We start from the raw sequence: 21,248 nt of genomic DNA on the forward strand, positions 1-21,248 counted from the left end.
ATTGCAGAATCGCATGTTAAAATCAGGCCTGGCGAAATCGCGAGTAATTAAACGAACGTAACAATTAGACCAGTGGTTTGCGAATTTTTCCCTTATCTCACGTATTTCACGACTGCGATAGCGTACAAATCGAAAACACTCGCTACGAGTTTGAAAACTTATTGTTCATGTAATTATTAATCGTCGAATTACAAAATTCTGAATTTTATTAGGTCACTATTATATTATCAAGAGACATTAACCATCGACTGTCATCATCGTTCCATTTTCTCTGCCTTATTATATATCCCATTTAATTGAACCAAAGATATGAGAAAATAATACTATAAATAAATGTCTAAATTAGAGTCTTAAGCATAAATATATTCAATATCTCTAATGTGACATGTCGTTTTTAATGAGATAAGGTTCACGAACAATGCATAAAAAAGACATTAACGCAAGCACTTTGCGTTAAGGTTGCTGAGTAGAAAGATGTGTAAAAATAAAAAAATATATGAGTTTGCATATAGATAATGTAATAAGGCTAATCTTAAAGAGTAACACGAGATGGGAATGTGTTAACCTCGCTCCGACATGTGTACATTTTTGTAAAAATGCGTGAAATTTTATGGTGTGACTATATATTTTCTATTACTTTTAATTATTATTACAGGCTATTTGTGACAAGTGCTTACAAAACTTTTTTTACGTGCAATGTCATTTATATATTATATACTTTTCTTTCTTTCTTTCTTTTTTCGAAAATCCACAATTATTTTTATTTTTTATATTTATTCTATTATTTTTAAACTCGAAAGTGATCTGATAAAGCATGCGCATACACACACATATGTACACACATCGATCATGATTAAATTTGCAACGTTTCAAGTTTGCAAAATAAAATTTAACGTTAATTAAGATATCGATAATGCCTAACGAATGTGAGTCATAAAAAATTATGAGATATGTTTCCTTTCCACACTTGCATATTATACACTTTCCATACATTTATAGCAAAAATAAATATGTGGATTTGAAAAAAATAAGGCAACGGGAAATAAAAAAAAAATACAAAAAAAAAAGAACAAACTGACCTTTATGAACGAGAATTCTTTATGCTAATTGATTACTGTTATCGCTCGACTTTAACATTAATTTGACTATTAAATTGGAACTGATTACACACCGAGATCTTTCTCCACAGAACAAGACTTCTTCGTCGTCGTCGTCGTTGCTGCGTGCAGGAAACAGCCTTCCAGATGAGACCGAGTCTTGAACCCTTACACTGGTTACCGACGACGACGATGATGTGCACTGTGCACGATGGCGCACGATGGAAGTGTATGTTCGCCGGAGGCCCACAACGTTAATCATCGCCCCGGCAAGAATTCAGTTCTTATCAGCCGCATGCAATATGTCGAAACGCGAAGATATGTATGTACGTATATCTTGATGTAATCAACGTGGCTGTTTGTTGATGTCGCGCAAATGGGTCTGTCCGGTTTGCGAAATAATTTTTCTACACCTTCGGGACGATCAATTCGGATGATCCCCAGCAAACACAGTATATAAATGTTATATACTCAAGCATGTTACATGTAACGTATATGTTAGTTGTAATTTTCCACTCATAGATGTAACATTTTTAATATAACATATATTACATTGTAGTTATATTGTCATTATATCCCAAGATAGCACTGACTTATTAATACATCAATGTGCTATTTGGTATATAATTACAATATAACTACAATGTAATATATGTTATATTAAACTGTTACATCTATGAGTGGAAAATTACTACTAACATGGATGTTACATGTAACGTACACGTTATATTACCTGTTATATTCCGTTTTATTATAGCAATGTAAAAATTATATATCGGTGTTTGCTGGGATAATTGATGTTTTCGCGGAACGGAAATTTTTTTCTACGCTTCTCATGTGTGATAATTGCATTTAATGGCGCGAAATTATCGCATGCCGAATAGATGCAACTAAATAAGTATTATTGAAAATACTGAAGATTTATCATTCTATACATTCTATGTTCAGATTGCCTTTATTTCGTAAAACGAAACGTAAATATAAAAATAAACACTTTGCATACTGTTTCGAGTAATCTTCAGGAAAAGTACATCGAGTTCTTAGAGTCCCCTTGTAGAAATTTATCACTAGTAACGCCAATTAATCACTTATTTCGAGTACTTAAAATACTGATATACAGCAATTTAAGTACTCGAAATAAGTGATAAATTGGCGTTACTAGTGATAAATTTCTATAAGGGTCATATACTTTTCAGATTTAGAATCATAATTTGCATTCGAACAGCATACCCTAAAGTTCAAATGCTGCATGTATAGCCGATTATAATCTCTCTACAATTTTACATCTGTATTAGTAGCACTGAAAACTGCATAGAACAAAGTTCAAAATTGATAAAATAATCAATTATTTTTCTTTTTTATTTTATTTTATCGTATGAGCTATTTCTTTTGCTTTATTAGGATTTTTGCGGGAAATAAGCCGCGACACTGAAAGTGTGATATACATGTCCAAACCACGTGCTTTGCGGTATTGCCAGATATTCAACCGCAAAAAAGAAACGCTTAAGTATATATATGAAAATAAAAAGAACTTTGAACACAATATAAAACCTATAGTTAGACAAGAAAGTATGAAAACATATCTATATTTTTCTTATAAAACATTTGCAATTTTTAATTAACACATTTGTGAAAATTAGAGAGATTTCTTATTCTATCTACCATATAAATTCATATTGGGAATCTGAATCTATAAAAAATTTTGCTATCTTTCTACTAATGTAATTTTCTTGTGGATATATGTAACTCTGATTTATTTGCCACTTTTAGATAGTGTGATATGATATAGTGATATGATATGTTTCTAGAATGCTTTTTGATTAGTATTTTTTTCTTTATATCGCTATTCATAGTATTTGTATATCGTCCTCAATGACTTTGCGTGATATAATAACTGATAAATAACTGATAGCTTTTACCTACTGTTCCCCTATCTTACTTTTGAGAGGTCTATAGACCCAAGTAAATATCGATTTATTACTGAAATGACGAACAAAATTAGACAAACATATTCAAAATTTGCAAGCATATTTGGGACTTTATTTAAATGATAGATAAATATATTTTATCAATAATTTTGAATTTAATGTGTTATATATGCGTCTCTGTCCCTTTTAGTCTTAGTTTTTTATTTGATTGTTTTTTATAGATTCTTTTTTTTTTTTTTTTTTAAATCATGAGTAATTTGATATGTCATAATTTAGATTGATAATTTAATTATCATAAATTATTGAATTTTTTTTCATTAGAGACAATTCTGTAGAGTAAAAAAGAAAATAAGATTAACCAATTATGAACAGTTTTTAAAATGTCTAGATATACTTATAGTTGCAATATAATATTTATTATTAGTAATATAAGAAAATGGTATTTATTTAATAACATATTTATATTATTTTCTTATATAACTACGAAAATATAATATCTGAATTGCTATGTTCTGCATATTTAAATTTGAATAGGATGTTTATAAAAACATTCATATAGTTTTAAATTTGCCAAATCACCCTAGAAAATTTTTGTCCGGTTACCAACCTGTGTTATTATTATGAACTAGAGAATTGACGAATCAGAAAAGAGGAGCGAAAATTTCTTTGTCCTTATTGGTCAATTGAATGCTATTGTATCCTACGAGTAGGCTTTTCGAACGCATTTAACCTGTCATATTGGTGGGAGGTATAATTCAACCGCTTCATCTGACAGAAAACAGAAATTTAAGGGTCGACAGGCGACATGGTGGAGACGCCTATCGGCCGGCCGGGAATTACGGATTCTTATTTTCCAGATATTAGCGAAAATATTGAATGAATCTTATTAAATTTAGGATATTCTTAATCAGTAAGCTCATTTGTAGTCCTCTAAAGAGCTATTTTATGAAAAAAAGATAAAAATAAAAATTTTTAATAAACTTGGGGGAATGCACAGCTAGGAACGGGTAAGGTTGGGTTAGCCGCGAGTCCGTATTTTATTTATTATAAATTTTTAAGAGCGAAAATGTAAAATCCGGCCTTTTAGAGGACTGCTTTATTATATAAAGAATATATTAAAAAAAAATTCACGAAGTTATGTCACTTATTTTATGAAATATCTGGACGATAAGATTCTCACTAGATTCATAAGGAGCAGGGGAAATTTCTGTGGTAACATGCTGACTGCTTGACAAGGAGAGAGCATCATTCCATCTTTGTCTCTCTTACATCGCATATGTAGTAGCGTCCATGTAGGTACAAAAACTAATACGTGAGCACACGGATGCAAATATTGAGAGATAATGTCAGCAAAAAGGCTATCATATTATTTTTATTTTTTTGTATATGTATGCATATGTAAATAAAGAACAAAAATAAAAACTATTTTAAGATGATATTTTATAATTAATTTTCTATATGTATTTGCATTTTATTAATATGTACGTATTACATTTTTGATATGTTTTTAATTTATAATTTATATAAACATAAGTATGAAATAAAAATTGAAATAGTTCTGAAAATAAGTATATTAATGATAAAATTATTCAAAACAATAAAAAAATTAAATTTAATATTTTTTAGTGTTTGTACCTACATGGACGCTACTACATATGCGATGTAAGAGAGACAAAGATGGAATGATGCTCTCTCCTTGTCAAGCAGTATTAAAAGCCATATTAAAAGCTCTAGCTTCATTCAATTAATAATCCAATATAATAATCAACAATTATTTTTATATAATATATAGTATTTTTAAATATTTAAAAATATTTTTTTTAAGATTAATTGAGGAAAAGAATATTTTAAATATAAAAAAATATTTTAAATATTCTTTTTCAATTAATTTTTAAAACAAATTTTTAAAAATATTTTTATATATTCAAATACTTATTATATTATATAAAAATTATTGTGAATTATACTCATTGGAGTAATAATTATTGATTGAAGCTTGTTATGGCACAAACTGAACATCTTGTACATTGTCTGTATAATATTTTACTTATTTATAAAATGTTTTTTATAAATAAATGAAATATTATATATATATAATATATAAGATTATAATATATAAGATTATTGATGTTACATTGTATAACTCTCATTTCTTTCTCTCTGCTACATAAGTACTTATGACGTGAAAGAACTTACGATTAACGTATGATGGCTCAATGCAAGAATATTTAATCACGTAAAAAAACTTGAGTTCAAATATATCAATATCAATTTTTTTATAATATATTGGAATATAGAAAATCATAGAAATATATTTTTTATATAGGCGATAAACTTAAAAATTTGATATTGAAAATATTTTAATCATTTTACAACTACACATACTATAAATATATAAATGCAAAATAATTCCGTAAATAAATTTCAAGTAATAAATCAATTGCACACATGCACACAGCTGGTATGTAGATTTTTATTAAATTTATTTTTTGAATTATTTTACACTTATATATAGTGTATGTAGTAAAAATATTTTTAATATATTAAAAAATTTTTAAATCGCCGAAATATATTTTTTTATCATTTTTCTATATTCTAATATATATATATATATATATATATATATATATATATATATTATAAAAAAATTGATATTGATATATTTGAACTCTAATTTATATACTGGATGATATACTGAACATCCTTGCATTGATTATACATTACTCAACGTTCTTTCACGTTATAAGTATTTGGAGCAAATTATACAATAGCATCAATAATTAAAAAGAAATCAAGAATATAATCAACATATCCCTTATATAATATATATATATATATATATATATATGTTATATATATACGTTATGCACATATGTGCATAACCATATATACAATTTCCATAAAGTGGGTGCTTATTAGCCTTGTTACGCTACTGCCTTCTGCTACGGAAGGCCAGAAAGCATTTTCAGGCGGCATCTCGCGTATACCGGCACGGTAGAGGAACAAGGAGAACACGTGATTATCGGTCCTTGTCTCTCTACGGTGCGTCCGCGTGAGCAATGCAATGGTGTATGTACGTGTACAGACATGCACCACTCATAAAACCCGAGAATTGGTTTCTCGGCGTTGGCAACACTGAAATCGGAGTTTCGCGTTGTCACCGCGCGAGGTCTCCAACATCAATTCGGAGTTTGGCCGCCCGACCTGTCGACCCTTAAATCTGAAACTGCTTGTGTAAAGTGTATGTGTCATGTGAAAAAATTATTAATACAGCAACAGGGAAATAATTTCCTCAAACTAATGTGTTTTGTTTCTTGGATGCTAATAATTTGGAAGTATTTGATAGACCAATAACATAATATACATGTGACATCACACAATAAATATAACCTTGATGTTTGTGATATATAAAAAAGTTTTGTGTTTATATACTATATATATTTTTGTGATGACATATTTCCAACCTACTTTGGATTAGTTCCCATTATTTAAGTACAAAGTACATCATTTTGTGTTATTTATTCAAATAACCTAACAATATGGAGAATCACAATAATAAGATTAATCTAGAAGAAATAGTTGATAGACAACACAAGAAATTACATGAACTCAATATGGCTACAGTATTGATAAAAAGTATATTATTGCATTATTTATTATATTACTTATTTTATATTATACAATTTTAACAATATAATGATTTATGATTGCAAATTATGTTTTATTTCTTATAGGTAAGCACAACATAAAAGATGAACTTCAAGGAATTCATAACAAAGTATTGGAAATGTCATCTGGTGTTGAGAACATGAGAAAAATTTTGGAGAGAATAAAAAAGCAAAATACGTTTTCTAAAGTAAATTTTTTAAAATTGTTTATCTCAAATTTTTTTTTTTATTAAGAACTAAAAAATTAAAACTTTGTAACTTAACTTTATTTGTTGTATACAGGAATTATTGTCATTGCTTGAAACTTTGAATAAAAGAATTTCACACCAGAAAGAGAATGTTCCACCAGAGTTGATACAGGGTTACCAAAATGTTGAACAAGGATGCACAAGTCTTCAAACTCAAATTTCTCCTCCTATACCAGAAAATGCTATAAATTCAACGCAAAAATTGATAGAGCAAAAAATATCTTTTAATAAGCACAATAAGGATATTGAACAAGAAACAATAAAAGATTGTAAAAGAACACTTTTTAATGAACCAGAAGTATGTCCAACAATATCATTTATAAGTGCAGAAGAATTTAATAAAGTGCCTAAATATATGATTGGAAGACACAGTTTGGAAACAATTAATAGTTTGATCCATGATATGAATAATACATTAATCACAAAGTATACAATATTATCATTGGGAAAAGCGGCTGCACAGAAAAGAGGTGAAATTAATCTATATCTACAATATAAAAAACAAGAGTTTGATATTAAAGAAGAAAAAGGTTAGTTCTGAATCTCAACAATTTTTATTGTATTTTATATATATACATATATATATATTTTTTATAACAATGTTGCAAATATAATAAATATGTATGTATTTTTTGTAGAGGTACATAAGTATATAATTTACATTAATATTTTCAGGATACTTATACTTTTTCACAGCTGAAGATTATTATTGGCAAACAAAAACAAAACTTGATAGGACTAAATTAAACTTAATAACTGCATTGCGCCATTGCAAACGTTTACGCGAATGTAGAATAAAAAATGAATTGCGATATATTATAATTAAGTAATATAATCTATTGTATATTATATCTTTATTATATGTATATTGTATAAATTATATCTAAAGTGTGCCTTTCAATCATGTATTTAGACACTTTATTAAATTCTTCTACACTTATAAATTTCTAAAATCTCATTAATTTAATTAATGAGATTTTAGATTTTAGAAATTTATACAATATATAATAAAGATGTAATAACGTTTGAATTAATTTAAATAGCATTAATATATATATATATATATATATATATATATATATATATTGTTAAAATAAAATTTTTTATAAAAGTCTCATTGATTTAAATATAAATTAACATAAATGATTTAAATGCTTGCTATTTTTATAACATTACATTGATGTATCATGGTGTGCATAAAAAAAGATGATTTTAAGATATAATTATGTAAATAATAAATAAACGTATTTTTACATTTATATAATAAACAAATAAGTAACTTTTTCTTATACCTATTCTTGAATTATATACATTTCGAGATTAATATCGGAAACAAACTAGAAACGACAAAAAGATGGTCAATTGTTTATAGTTACCTAGCCAATTTGTTTGTCATTGAAGAAGCTGAATCGTGGTAGCACGCGAAAATTCGCTATTTCAAGAATATTGAGTTTGCCATGAAAGAATATTTGAATATTTGTGTTCTTTTCAAGGAAAAGGTAATCTGCTCCATTTTTCTGATTGCGCTATTTGAAGTATTTTTTGCTTATCTATCTACAATGTGTAAAATAAATTTGAACAGTATGTGTATAATTTTATTTTATATATTTTATCACAAATTAAATACTTACAAAAATGATAAAATTAGATTAAATATTTATTGTGTGAATAAGCTGTAGATAAAAATTATTCATTGATTCCAGATTAATTTTTTAGTAATTATTTTAAGATTGCTTTGCATATATGTAATATGTAAAATTGCTTACAATGAACAATTATTGATATTACAGGTATTTATAAAGACTTATGAATGATTTGCAGCTATAAATATGTTCAAAGCAGAATCAATTAGTACATTAAGTGATCATGAAGATGAGATCGATGATTTGGATGGTTCTATTGTATGGTCCCAAGAAGAACCACTTTCTTCTAATGAAATATTAGAATTATCGGTTCAAAATGAGAGAGAAGATAGTTTAGCTGCTTTCTGTCGATTGTGTGCTGGTCAAACTAATAATCCAATTTATATCTACTCTGAACTCGGGGAATCAATGAAATTGGCACATAAAATAAATACATGTCTAAGTGTTAAGGTATATATATAAAATATTATTTATCTATAATAAATTTATATATATAAAATTTTTATATGTATATAAAATTTTCTATCTTTGAAATATATATAAAAATATTTTATTAAAATTTTTATAAAATATGTACTTTATTATATATGATTCGTGAATATGTATTATGTACATTTTTGTAAATATATATTATATTTTATATTGCAGATTAAAAAAACAGATCCATTACCGAAACAGCTTTGTTTGACTTGTATTGAGAAAATAAATTGTTACGACGGGTTTGACACGCAGTGCATTAAAGCGGAAGAAATCCTCTCGACGATGCTAAAGGAAAAACAATTTTTCAATGCTTCCAATCACGAAAATCAAATTTTAGTGGACCGACAGTCTTGTCCTTTATGTATAGAGGGCTACATGGACACATGTGAAAACATGTCTCAACATGTGAAAAATGTAGAATTTGACGAAAATGACATAATTTTAGAAAGCAGCGACGAAGAAAGTATATTTAATAATGTAAACGTCGATATGGAAAGCGGAAATCGTTCTATTATGTTACAATGTCTAGGAAATAGGCAGAAATACTTGAAATGTGGCGCTTGCATGAATCTCTATCATACCAAGGAAACTCTAGACAGTCACAAATGCAAGCCCAGCATGCAGAGCACAACGAAGCCGTACAAGTGTCTTACATGTGATACGACGTTCAGCTTCGAGGAGCGTTTGAACTTTCACGCGCAATTTCACAGAGGCACGAAAGCGTTGTACTGCGAAATCTGCAAAATAACATTCAGTAAAGAATTGAAGCTGTTTTATCACTACAAGAGATACCATTCCAAGGACATTAGCATCTCGTGTCTGCAGTGTGGCAAATTATTCGAGAATCAAGAGGCGCTTCGTGTTCACGTTTGCGTGGATGGTAAGAATCGGCCACATATTTGCGAGGTGTGTAACAAAGGCTTTTCCGACGGCTATACCCTGAAGCGTCACATAGTTACTCATCTGCCTGAGAAACCTTACAAATGCTCGCAATGCTCGAAGAGCTTTACGCAGAAGTCGAGATTAAACAAGCATGTCGCGAGTCATTGCATCGTTATCGAAAACAATCAAACGGTCTGGAAATGCATTCAATGCGGCGAGATATTTATCTCTTGCGACGATGCCGATGCTCATTGCAAGCTACACGAGAATAAGATCACATTGATCGAGGAGCTATCGATATCGAAATTGTATCATTGCGAATTCTGCAATAGTCACTTCACCGAAGTGGACAACCTGAAGACTCATCAGAATAAACACGTCGTCGAGAAATCATATACGTGTAATATCTGCGAAACTATGTACAAATCGTTCGCGGAGGCCGTCTTACATTGGAAGGAACATCAAAGATTATTCAAAGTTCTCGTCGTCTTTCTATGCGACGTCTGTAACAAGGACATGAAGGAGTTATCTCTGTTGTATAAACACAAGCGAAAGAGACACGATTACGTAGCCAGATTGTCCGAGTCCGGCGATGCAAAGTTTGTATGCGAACTTTGCGGAAATATGTTCGACAGCAGCAAGGACATACAGGATCATGGACGGGATCAGTGTTCCAAATTTCCCTGCGATATTTGTGGCAGTTTATTACCTACGGCGAATTCATTGAATGCTCACAAAAGGCGGCACAACGGACTGCGACCTTACGTCTGCAACATATGTGGGAAGAGTTACACTCAGTCTAGTCACATGTGGACTCACAAGAGATTCCATATGGGTGTAAAGCCTTACGCTTGCGAGTATTGTGATCAGCGTTTCACGATAAAGCCGGATTTGGCGGATCATACCAGGAAGAAACATACGAGGGAGAGGCCGTTCAAGTGCGACGTGTGCAACAAGGCTTTTCTCACCGGATCCGTATTTTATCAGCATAGATTGATACACCGCGGTGATCGTAGGTACAAGTGCCATTACTGTGAGAAGGCCTTCACCAGGACGGAGGCTTTAAATAATCACATTAAGATACACACCGGGGAAAAGCCACACGCGTGCGATGTGTGTGGTAGATGCTTCAGACAGAAAGGAGACATGAGGAAACACAGACGCACCCAACATAATTCTATGTAGGATACAAAACTCTTCACATCTAAATGTTTTTGTTTTAATCATTATGCTGTCATTATGCTTGCATTTTCATCATTATGTTATTATGATAATAATAACAAATATGTACATATAGTAATCTATTCATGCAATATGATTGTACTATATTATTACATAAAGAATACAGAACAAATTATTAATTTACCTATTTTATTATAAATTACAAAATATTTTATACAGAAAGGAAAAGATGAGAGAGAGAGAGAGAGAGAGAGAGAGAAACAAGATTATAAATAAAATAATAATATATTAACATATTATAAAGCAAAACAATAAAATAACTAAGGAAATGTATAACTTAGCATGTAAGTTATTATGATTTATATAAAACGTGCATTATATATATATAAAAGGTATAAAATATTGTATAATGTCACAAATATTTTCTATTTATTATTTATTTATTATTATATGTATTATTTTATTCTTAATTATTAATTTTAAAAGATTAAAATTAATTAGAAGAGATTAATTAATAATAAATTAAAATAAAATATTAATTTATGTTTTGTATTGTGATTACAGATGTACACACGTAAGGGAAAGAATTCTACGGCGATACGCAATTTTTTCAAAATCGTAAATACGCGCGCAAACGGATGACAGCTGCGCGCGCGCACCCGCTTGCGCATGCGCATGTGCGTCGCAGAACAGGTGATGTGTGCGTTGCATACTTATCTTATGACCGCCGTCATCTAATCGTCGCGCACGGACGATCTGTTGGACGGACCTGACACACTTGGCTGTGATAATCACCGAGCCCGTCGCGCCCGTCGTGATGGTCTACGAGATGACGACGGCGAGGTAGAATCGCGTTCCCGAGATCGCGGAGCTGGATATCCTGGTACGTGAGTTACGAGGAACGTTCATTAGAGATGTTTCGCGCGAGTAGTCGATCGTGACGGATTAAGACGCTTGTTATCGTCGCGTAAACCTTCGACGAGGCCTTCTCCCCGAGAGAGATCCTCCGTCCGATGACTTAGAAGTTTGCTTGAGCGCGACTTAACCTTAAAGCGTTTTGACATAGTGTGTGTGTAACGGGGGTATGCTTGTGGAGAGAATAGGACGATGTAATTGTAAACAAAGCTCGTGAGATGATGTGACTGAAAGTAATGATTTTGTGCAAATTACGAAATTTATGCGTAGTAATTTTACGCGTTTGAAAATCCATCCCTCACTGTGTCCTTATTAACGCGTTCTTTTTTATTTCGTCATGGTGTTTCTATAAGGTTATGTAAGATTTTGTCGTTTTTAATGTTTCATGAAGGAGAACCATGGCTTTCCCGCCTTTAGTCAGCTCCACACCTCCGCCCTTAGACAACTTTGGAGAGTCTGATGAAGATGAGTTCGGAGACTTCACAGCTGGCGGAATAGATGGTATTTATGTATAAGTTAATGGATATTAATATCTACCACAATATCAATTAGCTTCTGTGTTTTCTTTCACACACACACACACACAGTTATTCTCTAATATATAGGTGTATTGTTACAGGCTTATCTGTTTCATCAGAGTCCCCGCAGAAACTTATCACTCCGATACAAACACCAATAACATCACAGAATGTATCTCCTAGGATAAATGGTATTAATGAATCACCAGTATTAGACAGTTGCTCTAAAATAAGCAAAGCCTTGAAATGTGGTGTTATTGATGACCTATTGATTGTCGAGAAGAGGGACGACAACGTGAGCCACATAAGATTGAAAGATAGAACAGATAATAGTAGCGTATTGGAAAACAATTTGGAAAACATTAGTATAAAAGAACACAATGTATTAGATGTACCTAGAAATGGCGATTCGCATAACGTTGAGACTAGTAATAGCATTGATCACGTTTGTACTCAGAATGTTTTAGCTAAAGAAAATTTTGTTGATACCGATGTAATTAGTAGCAACAATAGTAGTTTAGCTGATAGTGTAAAAACAGTCAGTGAACAGGAAGGATCGTTGAATGGTTTGGAGACAAACGACGAAATAGAACCCGCAAGCTTGGATTTGGAGGATCCCACAAGTACACCGGACATTCTACAGCAACTGGATGACGATTTTTACAATTACGAACAGTTTAAAGATTCCAGTGAATGGAATGATACTGTTTGTGATAAGAAGACAGATGTAACAATGACAGTTTTGCAGACGGATTATGATAAGCCTAATTCCATAGATGCAGAATGCAATGTAACAGATAAAATAGGAAACGCTTACACGCCATATGGCGAGAATGATGTCTGTGTCAATCATATTAATGATAAATCTACTTTTATTGATGATGAAAGGACAATTTCCAATTTTGTTACCTCGCAAGAACTTAATGTAGACAGTACTAATGTTTTTAGCCAGACAGACTGCGAATACAGTATTCAACCAAAATATATAGAGATGTACAATGTAATACCCAATGGTGAGACGAGCAAGTCGAGTAAAGCCTTAAATGATTCTTTTGATTTTGATTTTACTTTTGAAGATACCCTAAGAGAGAAATCAAATTTAGATTGTACATCTATGTATACCGAAGACATTTACATTCAAAAATCTAATGTGAAAAGCAATGAGAGTTATCCTCATAATGTCTGCGATGAAACCGATGTAGAAAATATGGTACAATCAAAAGAAAACGAAAAATATATAGATGTAGAAACAAATAATCAAATTGTTCAAAAAACAGACATGAATGGGGCAACTGAGGAAATTTTTGCTTATGAGGAAAAAAGCTCGCGTAACGAAGAAATAAATGAACAGTACATTCCGGAAGATGACTATGACGCACATAATCCAGATAATTCCGATTTTACGGAATTTATGGAGCATAAAGGTTTTGATGGTGTACCGGAGTTAAGAAGTAATTACAATCCAGAATCCATTAATAATGAGTGTGAAACAGTACAAATTCATGATTTGCATGCATTTTCATCTGATACGTCTTGTATACAAAAATTTTCATCATCTGAAGAAGCTTCACTGCCATCAGTTAATACATCCCTCGACTGCATAAAGGATAAAATTAATCTTACAAGTACTACAAGCGAATGTGCCACATATGAAAGCGAAAAATCTGTAGTATATTTTAGCGATGGCCAATTGTATGATTTTCATTTACGAAATATGGAACCAGTAACCAGCAGAGTACAAGATAATTATTCCGACTTTGAAAGTGCAGATAATGAAGATGATGATTTTGGTGATTTTACTAATTTTTCGAGTGCAACAATAGAATCGAAATTAAATGAGGATTCTAAAGAAATGAAGGTACCTGAGGATAATGACGATTTCGGAGACTTCAGCAATTTCGAAATATCAATGGGTGTAGTAGAGACACAGCAGATTAGTTTGAAAGAATCTATATGTCGGATAGAAAACAAGAACGTGAGTTTAGGAATGTTTGTAATACAAGATAGTTGATAGTTTTTTTTATTAGAAAAAAAAAAGTGTCGCTTTGGCTTAGATTTTTGCACAATTTTTATTTACATTAAACGTAAGTAATATAATTTAATATACTTTTTATATATATTTCGAAACAATTTCAGGCCGCGAATAAAATAGAAGATATAATAACAAATATGTTTCCAATGATTTCTGAACATCACGAAGTCGAATTAAAATCTTTAATAGATAAAACAGATAAAGTTTGGCAGAATGTGAAAAGCGTGGAGGAAACTAATGCTCTCACCTATCAATGGGCAAATAGTAGTAGTAACAACGTTCTTTTAAATGCTCTTGGTATTGATTCCCGAAATATTGTAAGTATTCGTATATTGCATATATTTAAAACTGAAAAAATTTTATACATTTATCCGAAAAAAATTACTTATATAATATTTGTTGTGACATTACAGCTATTTGGGCCGAGATGGAATCCTAATATACCAAGGTTTGCTGCAAATCTTGGTTTTACTCCATTGGAACCGATTAAAGCTACCGCTGAGTCTCAGCAGCCTTCTGCATCCAACACCAGCAAAATTCACGGTGCGGCTTGTTCAGATGTAAGTTGAGGCTTTATTTTCATAGGATACACATGTGAGTACAATCTACATGTTTATTAATAATTGTAATATTATATTAGGAAGTACCTGCCGCCCAATTTGATTGGAATAGTTCTGGTCTTGTAAATCCCCTAGATGCTAGTAAGTATTTATTGTAATTGTGTATGTGTGTGGTAGTTAAGATATTACATTGAAGGAAAAAAAATGCTAAAAAGTCACTCATATATTTTGCTAAATCGATATAATTACATATAAGGAAAGAGAAAATTTTCCTTTGAACAAGTATTTATTCTACATGCAGTATGTTGTGATATAATATTTAGACGTGTATTGAATTTTTTTCTTAAATCTTGCGAAAAATAACACAATACAGGTGGTGGTGGGTTATCCGCTCTTCTGCCTCTGGATTTGTTGTGTCCGTTTGATCCTCTATTAACACCCCATTGCTCCACACACTCCGAATCCTATCATCAGTCAGCTTGCTCAACGAACTCAGTTTATTACTGTAAGTGTTGAAGCTTTATAATGCATTTATCTTTTTGTATATGTGTATGTTGTGTGCATGTGATGTAATATATGTGAGTGCGCATATTTATAATTCTTGTATTCAAATAAAAAAATATGCTTTTTATATGATGCATATATATGAAATATTCAGTAGATTTCGCTTACTTGCTTGATTTTAAATTTTTATAGCAGATACTGTGTGTGTTATATTTGATTATATAGTTAATCACTTTTTATTATTATACAGATCCATCGGAAACACAAGAACCAAGTAGTCAGCTTGTAAAATCGCAAAATTTATCCGATTTTACTCATAGTTCGCTAAAGCAAAAGTCGTCTCAGATGTCCAAAATCATAGAACCATTGCCAGGACCATGTACAGTAGAATGGAAGAAGAAAGCCGAGCAAGATTTCGGTGCAAAACAGAAAGGCAACCAATCGCATAAAATTTTGAGAAATGTTCCGCCAAGCAACAATAAGTCGTTTCCGGTAAGCAATAATATTTCCAAAGTACATGATTATCATAGAAAGACATCGGTAGGTAGAAAAGAGAATACGCAAGGTTCGGAACACGTGGTCATGGATCGATACGGGCGACCGATGACTGTACAAGTTGAGACCGCAAGGATTCTGAATCAGTTGCCGGACCTGTCGTTTTTAAACGCAAGAACTTTGTTGTTCAATCGTGAGCAGAGGCAGATCGTGTCGGATCTAGGCGCGATGATAAATCGGAAGATGCCCGGCTGAGTAACATCGGTCTGAATGCGAGTTTGAAAGGGGCAAACGCGAGAGAGGAAACATCCCGGAGAACCTGTTGCAAATTGGACGTTTCTAAATAACCCATACAATCAAAACGTACTTCTGCTACCTTTCAAACCTGTGTTCAGACCAACCTCTGATCCAACCTTGGCTCTTCCGTGTCTGAAAAGGATAATGAGGCGCGTCCCAGATAGCAAAAGTAGTCGTTTTGACGACAAAATGATGTATTTTGACGTCAAAATGATGTCATAATAATTACTGTGGCTATCTGAGGTATATGAAACTGCTGTATTATTCATCTACTCGCTTGCGGCACCGAGCAATGCACTTTGACATTCCGAACCATCATTGTTTTGTGATTCTATAGGGCTGAGAATTATTGTTATGGAATCCTTTTGAAAAGAGTCTTTACTTCGTTGTCAAATTATAATTTAATGTTGCACTGATCGTTTTGATAAGTAAGTTTGTTTTGTTAGCTCAATGATTGTGTAATCCACTGAAGATAGTAACATTTTACACATCCTTAAATTAGATAGATTTAAGAATTCACATACATATATTCGGCCATGTTCTAGTCTACAGTTCTTAACATAAGTTTTATGTATTATATGTTAGGGAAAATTTGATTTGAGAGGGATATATATTTTCAATGATAATTGCGAGCAATTAAGCAGTTAAAGAGATTGTATTATATCTGTTATATCTCTCATATTAAGTTTATCTACTAACTCTTCTGAGATTATTCTCTTAGATGAGCAAACCCGAATATTAACCATATACATTTGAGATATCGCGCGTACTTTGTATAATATTCACCTATTACCAATTTCAAGCAATCGTAAATATTTCCAGTCATAATATAGAAAAGAGAAAACTACACACATATTTAACTCTATTCAAAATAAAAACTATATATTAATCGTAAGTCAATTATCAATTAGATTGATGAGAAGATTGATATCTGTAATGAAATCGTCGAGTGATATCGCATATATCAAATTCGCTTGATGCTTTTATTGCACATTTTGAATTTCTACTATGAAACGCGTGATGTACTTAATTATGTGTAAATGTAAAAGCATTTGCATATTAATTTTATTAGAACGAAACGATAAACTAATATTACCATTACCGGATTCGTTATTTATTAATGATAATATTGTAATATATATTTTATGTAAAATATTGTGGATAATATTAACACCTAGGCAATCTTTGACAATTGAATCGTTGTTATTTTTCTTAAACCGCACAAAATCATATCTCGCGAAAGTCCTAGATTTCTTTCCCGATCCTTGAATTTAACTTTTTTGCAAAAGAGCTATATACATGTCATATTTAATTTTATTAATTATATTATAATTTAAATGTAAAAGAACGATCGTAGTTTTGATTTTTACTAAATATAAGAGAATTTGTGTAAAGGAAGACTAAATCATAATTCTTAAAATATTTATTAAAAAATTAACTCATTATTTTATATTCAATTTTATATTTTATAAGAATGTTTTTTATCATCAATACACATATAAATATAATTTATTACATTAAGCAGCAATAGCTGTAATGTTTACAAAAATCATATGCAATTAGAATATATAATTAATAATATAATTAAAATTTGTATAATATATTATTACACACAAATTATATTCTATATAACGCAATAATTATTTTTACTATATATTATAATTTTGTTTTAGACTAGATTTTTAATTCAAATATATAATTGATTTATATAGATATGTGTGCACAATTTAAAAGAATTAATACTCTAAATAAGTAGAAATTTTGAAGAAAAACATATGCATATATAGTTAGGATAACGCATTGTCATCCGCGATTTGGCTCTTGTTGCCCGTCTTATACGTTAAATTTATATATGCATATATGTTTGTAAATATATTGAAATTGCACTGTTAATCTTTTAAATGCAAGAAAGAGTATGCAAAAATGTAATAAATGATTATTTTGTTATTAAGAAAATAGATCTTCTTGAGACTCTTCTTCTGAAAAATCAAGGACTCGTTTTGAGCCTCTTGTATGATATACATCTCTATTTTGTAATGTTAACTTGTCCTTGCTAGTAGAAGGCTCAGGATTTATGTCTTCATTAGAAGAGAAATTTGTACATCTCTTGAAATTTATCTTATTATTCTTTGGTGTAATTTTTTGCTCATTTTTATAATCCACTTTGCGTTTTCTTGAATTAAATGCTGTATCATGCATTTTCATACTTTCTACATCTGATTTCTCGTTTTCATCATCAGTAGTGTCATCATATACTGATTTTGTTGTTTGTTTGTTGCTATCTAAGGCTTTGTGAAGTTTTCTAATCTTTTCTTTCTTTGCATTTAAAAGCAAAAGAAATTTCATGTAAAGATCCTTTTCCATTTCATCTTTTATATTTATCATTTTTTCTACATCTGTGGTCAGCTTTATATTGTTTTCATTCACGCATTTGTTCTCTTGTTTCAATGTTAGCATCTCCTCTTTACATTTTTGATAAAGCTCCAATAATTGTTTAAAAATATCAGAAATAGTTAATATATTTGAAAGAGGATATACTGCAATTTCCCCACGCGTAAGAATATTTTGCTGTTTCCATGTAAATGTATCATCTTGCAGAAAGAAATGTATGTCAGCATTTTCACCAGAAAATGCATGTCTAGTTTTCTCCAAATATATTTCAAAAGACTCATCCAAATGATTTAGAAAATAATTGGCATTTTCTGTGTGCATCTAAAAAAATAAAGATATCATTAAGAATACATGTAATAAAAGATATACAGGATAATCATGAGTGACACAAGTAATATACACAATTGAATGAGTAAATATTAATGACATTTATAAGTATACCTCTCCGCTCAATGGTACTGTGCATGGTCTCAACAATATTATTTTAAAATGCGTATCCTCCCATTCTGCGTACAATGTAAAATTGCTCTTGTCCACTTGATTCACGAGCTGACTCACGCTCACGTTAATCATGATTTCATTTCAATAATTCAGAAAAGATATGTAATATAAATATAAAACAACGAAGGAATTGTGAAAAACATTTGATATCTGATGCTCTGATAAATTTTTAATAGATTTGGTAAAAAATTATGAAAATTCAGTCAGAAAAAATTAAAATTTTAATATATTTTGTCGACTAGAAATGAAACTCTTATATTTTAATTGTGATAAAAATTGATAATGTGCGCGAGCACATAAGATTAGCAACATGTTGGAGCATGTTACGAGGCATCACATGTCATCAGCTGATGGCTGACGCGCGCATGCGCTTTTGATAATTGATATGATTTACATATATGCACTGCACATGAGCATGCGTTTGTTTTGTTTAAAATTAAAAAAAAATTCGAAAAACAAAATAATATATTTGAGAAGTTGAAATGAGATTATTGTGCACTTAATAACAGTTTCTCGATTTTATGAGCAATAATATTGTCTCTTACTAAAAATACGATTAAAATTGTTGGAGAATAACCAAGAATAACATTGTTGAATTTTACTGCTTGCACAAATTTGTGAAGTGTTCAAACAATAAAAAAGTTAGGTCAGAAGAGAGAAAAAGAGAATTATTTTGAATATTATTAACTTGTGATTTTTATATGTATAATATGTTACAATTTGATAGAAGATGAAACATTACATGCTTTTATAAAGCATAAACTCGAATATCCCAATAGGGAATCTCTACTTGGAATAAAATTTTTTACACCAATTATATAACATAAAAGTATAATACATATTTGCTTGATAAGGTAAGCTTAATAATTTATCAGTCATTAATTTTATAAACATGTCATATCTAATATTAATTATAATTAAATTTACAGGTTATATTTTGCTAAGAAATTGTTCAAATTTAAATTGATATTTGCTTAAAACTCTTATTCATTACATATATATTTATATCGATATAACTGGAACAAAAAAATAAAACAGATTGGAGACATGGAACGTTTACCATTACCCAAAGCATTAGAATCATTAGCGTGGCTAGAAGGAACATGGAGAATAGACAACTATGGCAATGGCAAATATACAACTATTAAAGATTTCAAATATTATGAAGAAATAAGTTTTACATGTATAGGACAACCCATGTTCAATTATACTGCTCGAAGCTACTCTGTTTCGGAACCAAGAAAACCAATGGCTCAATCAACAGGTTTTTTGAGAGTGAATCCAGAAACTAATAAAGTATTTCTTATCTTGGCACATAATTTTGGTTTAACAAGTATTGAAGAGGGTGAAGTAATTAACAATACAATTTACTTGAACAGCGTTGATATATTAAGAATGAAAGAGGCAAAACCACCGCAAGTGACACAGGTATGTGTTCAAAAATATTTTAAACTTTTATTCAGTTTAATTCATACTTAATTTAATAATTCACATTTATATAAATATTATTTTGAATTAATATATAAATTATACTTTTTAAATTTATGATTTTTTTATGATTACAGATACGTAGAGAATTCAAACTCGATGGAAATCATTTAGAGCATGTGCTTTATATGGCGACCGCGAATACCCCAGTATTGACTGAACATTTGCGAGCAAAGTATGTAAAAGTGAAGGAAGAGGATATAAAAAATATGTGAAAGAAATGTGAACAAACATTTGAAATGTGAAAAATGTACGTTTTATTGTATAGTTTTCACCATTTACTTTATAATTTCCTGTAAGTAGATAATACATTTTTGTAATAATAGTAAAAGTATTACAAATGAATAAAATTAAGAAATAGCAGGTTAAAGCACGTACCGAATTAGCCATTCACTATTCATGTAATAATTTTCAGTGAT

General features: G+C 30.4%; 5 protein-coding genes across 11 annotated transcripts; 4 read left to right on the top strand and 1 right to left on the bottom strand.

The window, feature by feature from the left end:
• Positions 1 to 741: 741 nt before the first annotated feature.
• On the top strand, positions 742 to 11,759 carry LOC114930587 (uncharacterized). Of its 5 annotated transcripts, none has more exons than XR_014925112.1 (6): positions 742 to 1,423; positions 8,314 to 8,440; positions 8,732 to 9,034; positions 9,233 to 11,127; positions 11,348 to 11,472; positions 11,693 to 11,759. XR_014925112.1 is itself a non-coding variant. In XM_029302406.2 (5 exons), the coding sequence occupies exons 3-5, from the start codon at positions 8,771 to 8,773 to the stop codon at positions 11,748 to 11,750; spliced, it is 2,217 nt and encodes a 738-aa protein (XP_029158239.1). In that variant the 5' UTR covers positions 742 to 1,423; positions 8,343 to 8,440; positions 8,732 to 8,770; the 3' UTR covers positions 11,751 to 11,757. The 5 variants fall into 5 exon arrangements, 2 of the variants coding, with proteins under 2 accessions (XP_029158239.1, XP_029158244.1); XR_014925111.1 differs by having other exon boundaries at positions 8,343 to 8,440; XM_029302406.2 differs by lacking the exon at positions 11,348 to 11,472 and having other exon boundaries at positions 8,343 to 8,440; positions 11,693 to 11,757.
• LOC114930593 (SKA complex subunit 1) lies at positions 6,176 to 8,002 on the top strand. The gene is made up of 4 exons (XM_029302418.2): positions 6,176 to 6,661; positions 6,760 to 6,881; positions 6,976 to 7,471; positions 7,617 to 8,002. The coding sequence occupies exons 1-4, from the start codon at positions 6,565 to 6,567 to the stop codon at positions 7,769 to 7,771; spliced, it is 870 nt and encodes a 289-aa protein (XP_029158251.2). The 5' UTR covers positions 6,176 to 6,564; the 3' UTR covers positions 7,772 to 8,002.
• An 81-nt stretch (positions 11,760 to 11,840) lies between the features above and the next one.
• On the top strand, positions 11,841 to 17,646 carry Afti (aftiphilin). 3 transcript variants are annotated; one of them, XM_029302405.2, is made up of 8 exons: positions 11,841 to 12,011; positions 12,435 to 12,544; positions 12,663 to 14,536; positions 14,698 to 14,910; positions 15,007 to 15,153; positions 15,234 to 15,294; positions 15,628 to 15,658; positions 15,908 to 15,997. In XM_029302405.2, exons 2-8 carry the CDS (start codon positions 12,442 to 12,444, stop codon positions 15,933 to 15,935), a joined length of 2,457 nt encoding a protein of 818 aa, XP_029158238.1. In that variant the 5' UTR covers positions 11,841 to 12,011; positions 12,435 to 12,441; the 3' UTR covers positions 15,936 to 15,997. The 3 variants fall into 3 exon arrangements, with proteins under 3 accessions (XP_029158238.1, XP_029158236.1, XP_029158237.1); XM_029302403.2 differs by having other exon boundaries at positions 11,843 to 12,011; positions 15,527 to 15,658; positions 15,908 to 17,646; XM_029302404.2 differs by lacking the exon at positions 15,628 to 15,658 and having other exon boundaries at positions 11,844 to 12,011; positions 15,908 to 17,646.
• Positions 17,647 to 17,891: 245 nt separating this feature from the next.
• On the bottom strand, positions 17,892 to 19,702 carry LOC114930517 (uncharacterized). The gene is made up of 2 exons (XM_029302290.2): positions 19,282 to 19,702; positions 17,892 to 19,161 (listed from the first exon to the last, which is right to left on the bottom strand). The coding sequence occupies exons 1-2, from the start codon at positions 19,411 to 19,413 to the stop codon at positions 18,397 to 18,399; spliced, it is 897 nt and encodes a 298-aa protein (XP_029158123.1). The 5' UTR covers positions 19,414 to 19,702; the 3' UTR covers positions 17,892 to 18,396.
• LOC114930516 (peroxynitrite isomerase THAP4-like) lies at positions 19,612 to 21,199 on the top strand. Its single transcript, XM_029302289.2, has 3 exons — positions 19,612 to 20,195; positions 20,271 to 20,769; positions 20,907 to 21,199. The coding sequence occupies exons 2-3, from the start codon at positions 20,389 to 20,391 to the stop codon at positions 21,042 to 21,044; spliced, it is 519 nt and encodes a 172-aa protein (XP_029158122.2). The 5' UTR covers positions 19,612 to 20,195; positions 20,271 to 20,388; the 3' UTR covers positions 21,045 to 21,199.
• The last annotated feature ends 49 nt before the right edge of the window (positions 21,200 to 21,248 follow it).

Source organism: Nylanderia fulva, unplaced genomic scaffold (assembly GCF_048542155.1).
Source record: "Nylanderia fulva isolate GAGA-0341 unplaced genomic scaffold, ASM4854215v1 Scaffold30, whole genome shotgun sequence".
NCBI lineage: Eukaryota > Metazoa > Arthropoda > Insecta > Hymenoptera > Formicidae > Nylanderia > Nylanderia fulva.

Coding starts and splice junctions, on each gene's coding strand:
- LOC114930517 (XM_029302290.2), bottom strand. CDS start 19,413: ATGATTAACGTGAGCGTGAGTCAGCTCGTGAATCAAGTGGACAAGAGC. Junction 19,162..19,281: donor CAGTACCATTGAGCGGAGAG/GTATACTTATAA, acceptor TTATTTTTTTAG/ATGCACACAGAAAATGCCAA.
- Afti (XM_029302403.2), top strand. CDS start 12,442: ATGGCTTTCCCGCCTTTAGTCAGCTCCACACCTCCGCCCTTAGACAAC. Junction 14,537..14,697: donor GTCGGATAGAAAACAAGAAC/GTGAGTTTAGGA, acceptor AAACAATTTCAG/GCCGCGAATAAAATAGAAGA. Junction 15,154..15,233: donor ACGGTGCGGCTTGTTCAGAT/GTAAGTTGAGGC, acceptor ATATTATATTAG/GAAGTACCTGCCGCCCAATT.
- LOC114930587 (XM_029302406.2), top strand. CDS start 8,771: ATGTTCAAAGCAGAATCAATTAGTACATTAAGTGATCATGAAGATGAG. Junction 9,035..9,232: donor ATACATGTCTAAGTGTTAAG/GTATATATATAA, acceptor TTTATATTGCAG/ATTAAAAAAACAGATCCATT. Junction 11,128..11,692: donor CGCACCCAACATAATTCTAT/GTAGGATACAAA, acceptor TTGTGATTACAG/ATGTACACACGTAAGGGAAA.
- LOC114930593 (XM_029302418.2), top strand. CDS start 6,565: ATGGAGAATCACAATAATAAGATTAATCTAGAAGAAATAGTTGATAGA. Junction 6,662..6,759: donor GGCTACAGTATTGATAAAAA/GTATATTATTGC, acceptor TATTTCTTATAG/GTAAGCACAACATAAAAGAT. Junction 6,882..6,975: donor AGCAAAATACGTTTTCTAAA/GTAAATTTTTTA, acceptor TGTTGTATACAG/GAATTATTGTCATTGCTTGA.
- LOC114930516 (XM_029302289.2), top strand. CDS start 20,389: ATGGAACGTTTACCATTACCCAAAGCATTAGAATCATTAGCGTGGCTA. Junction 20,770..20,906: donor AACCACCGCAAGTGACACAG/GTATGTGTTCAA, acceptor TTATGATTACAG/ATACGTAGAGAATTCAAACT.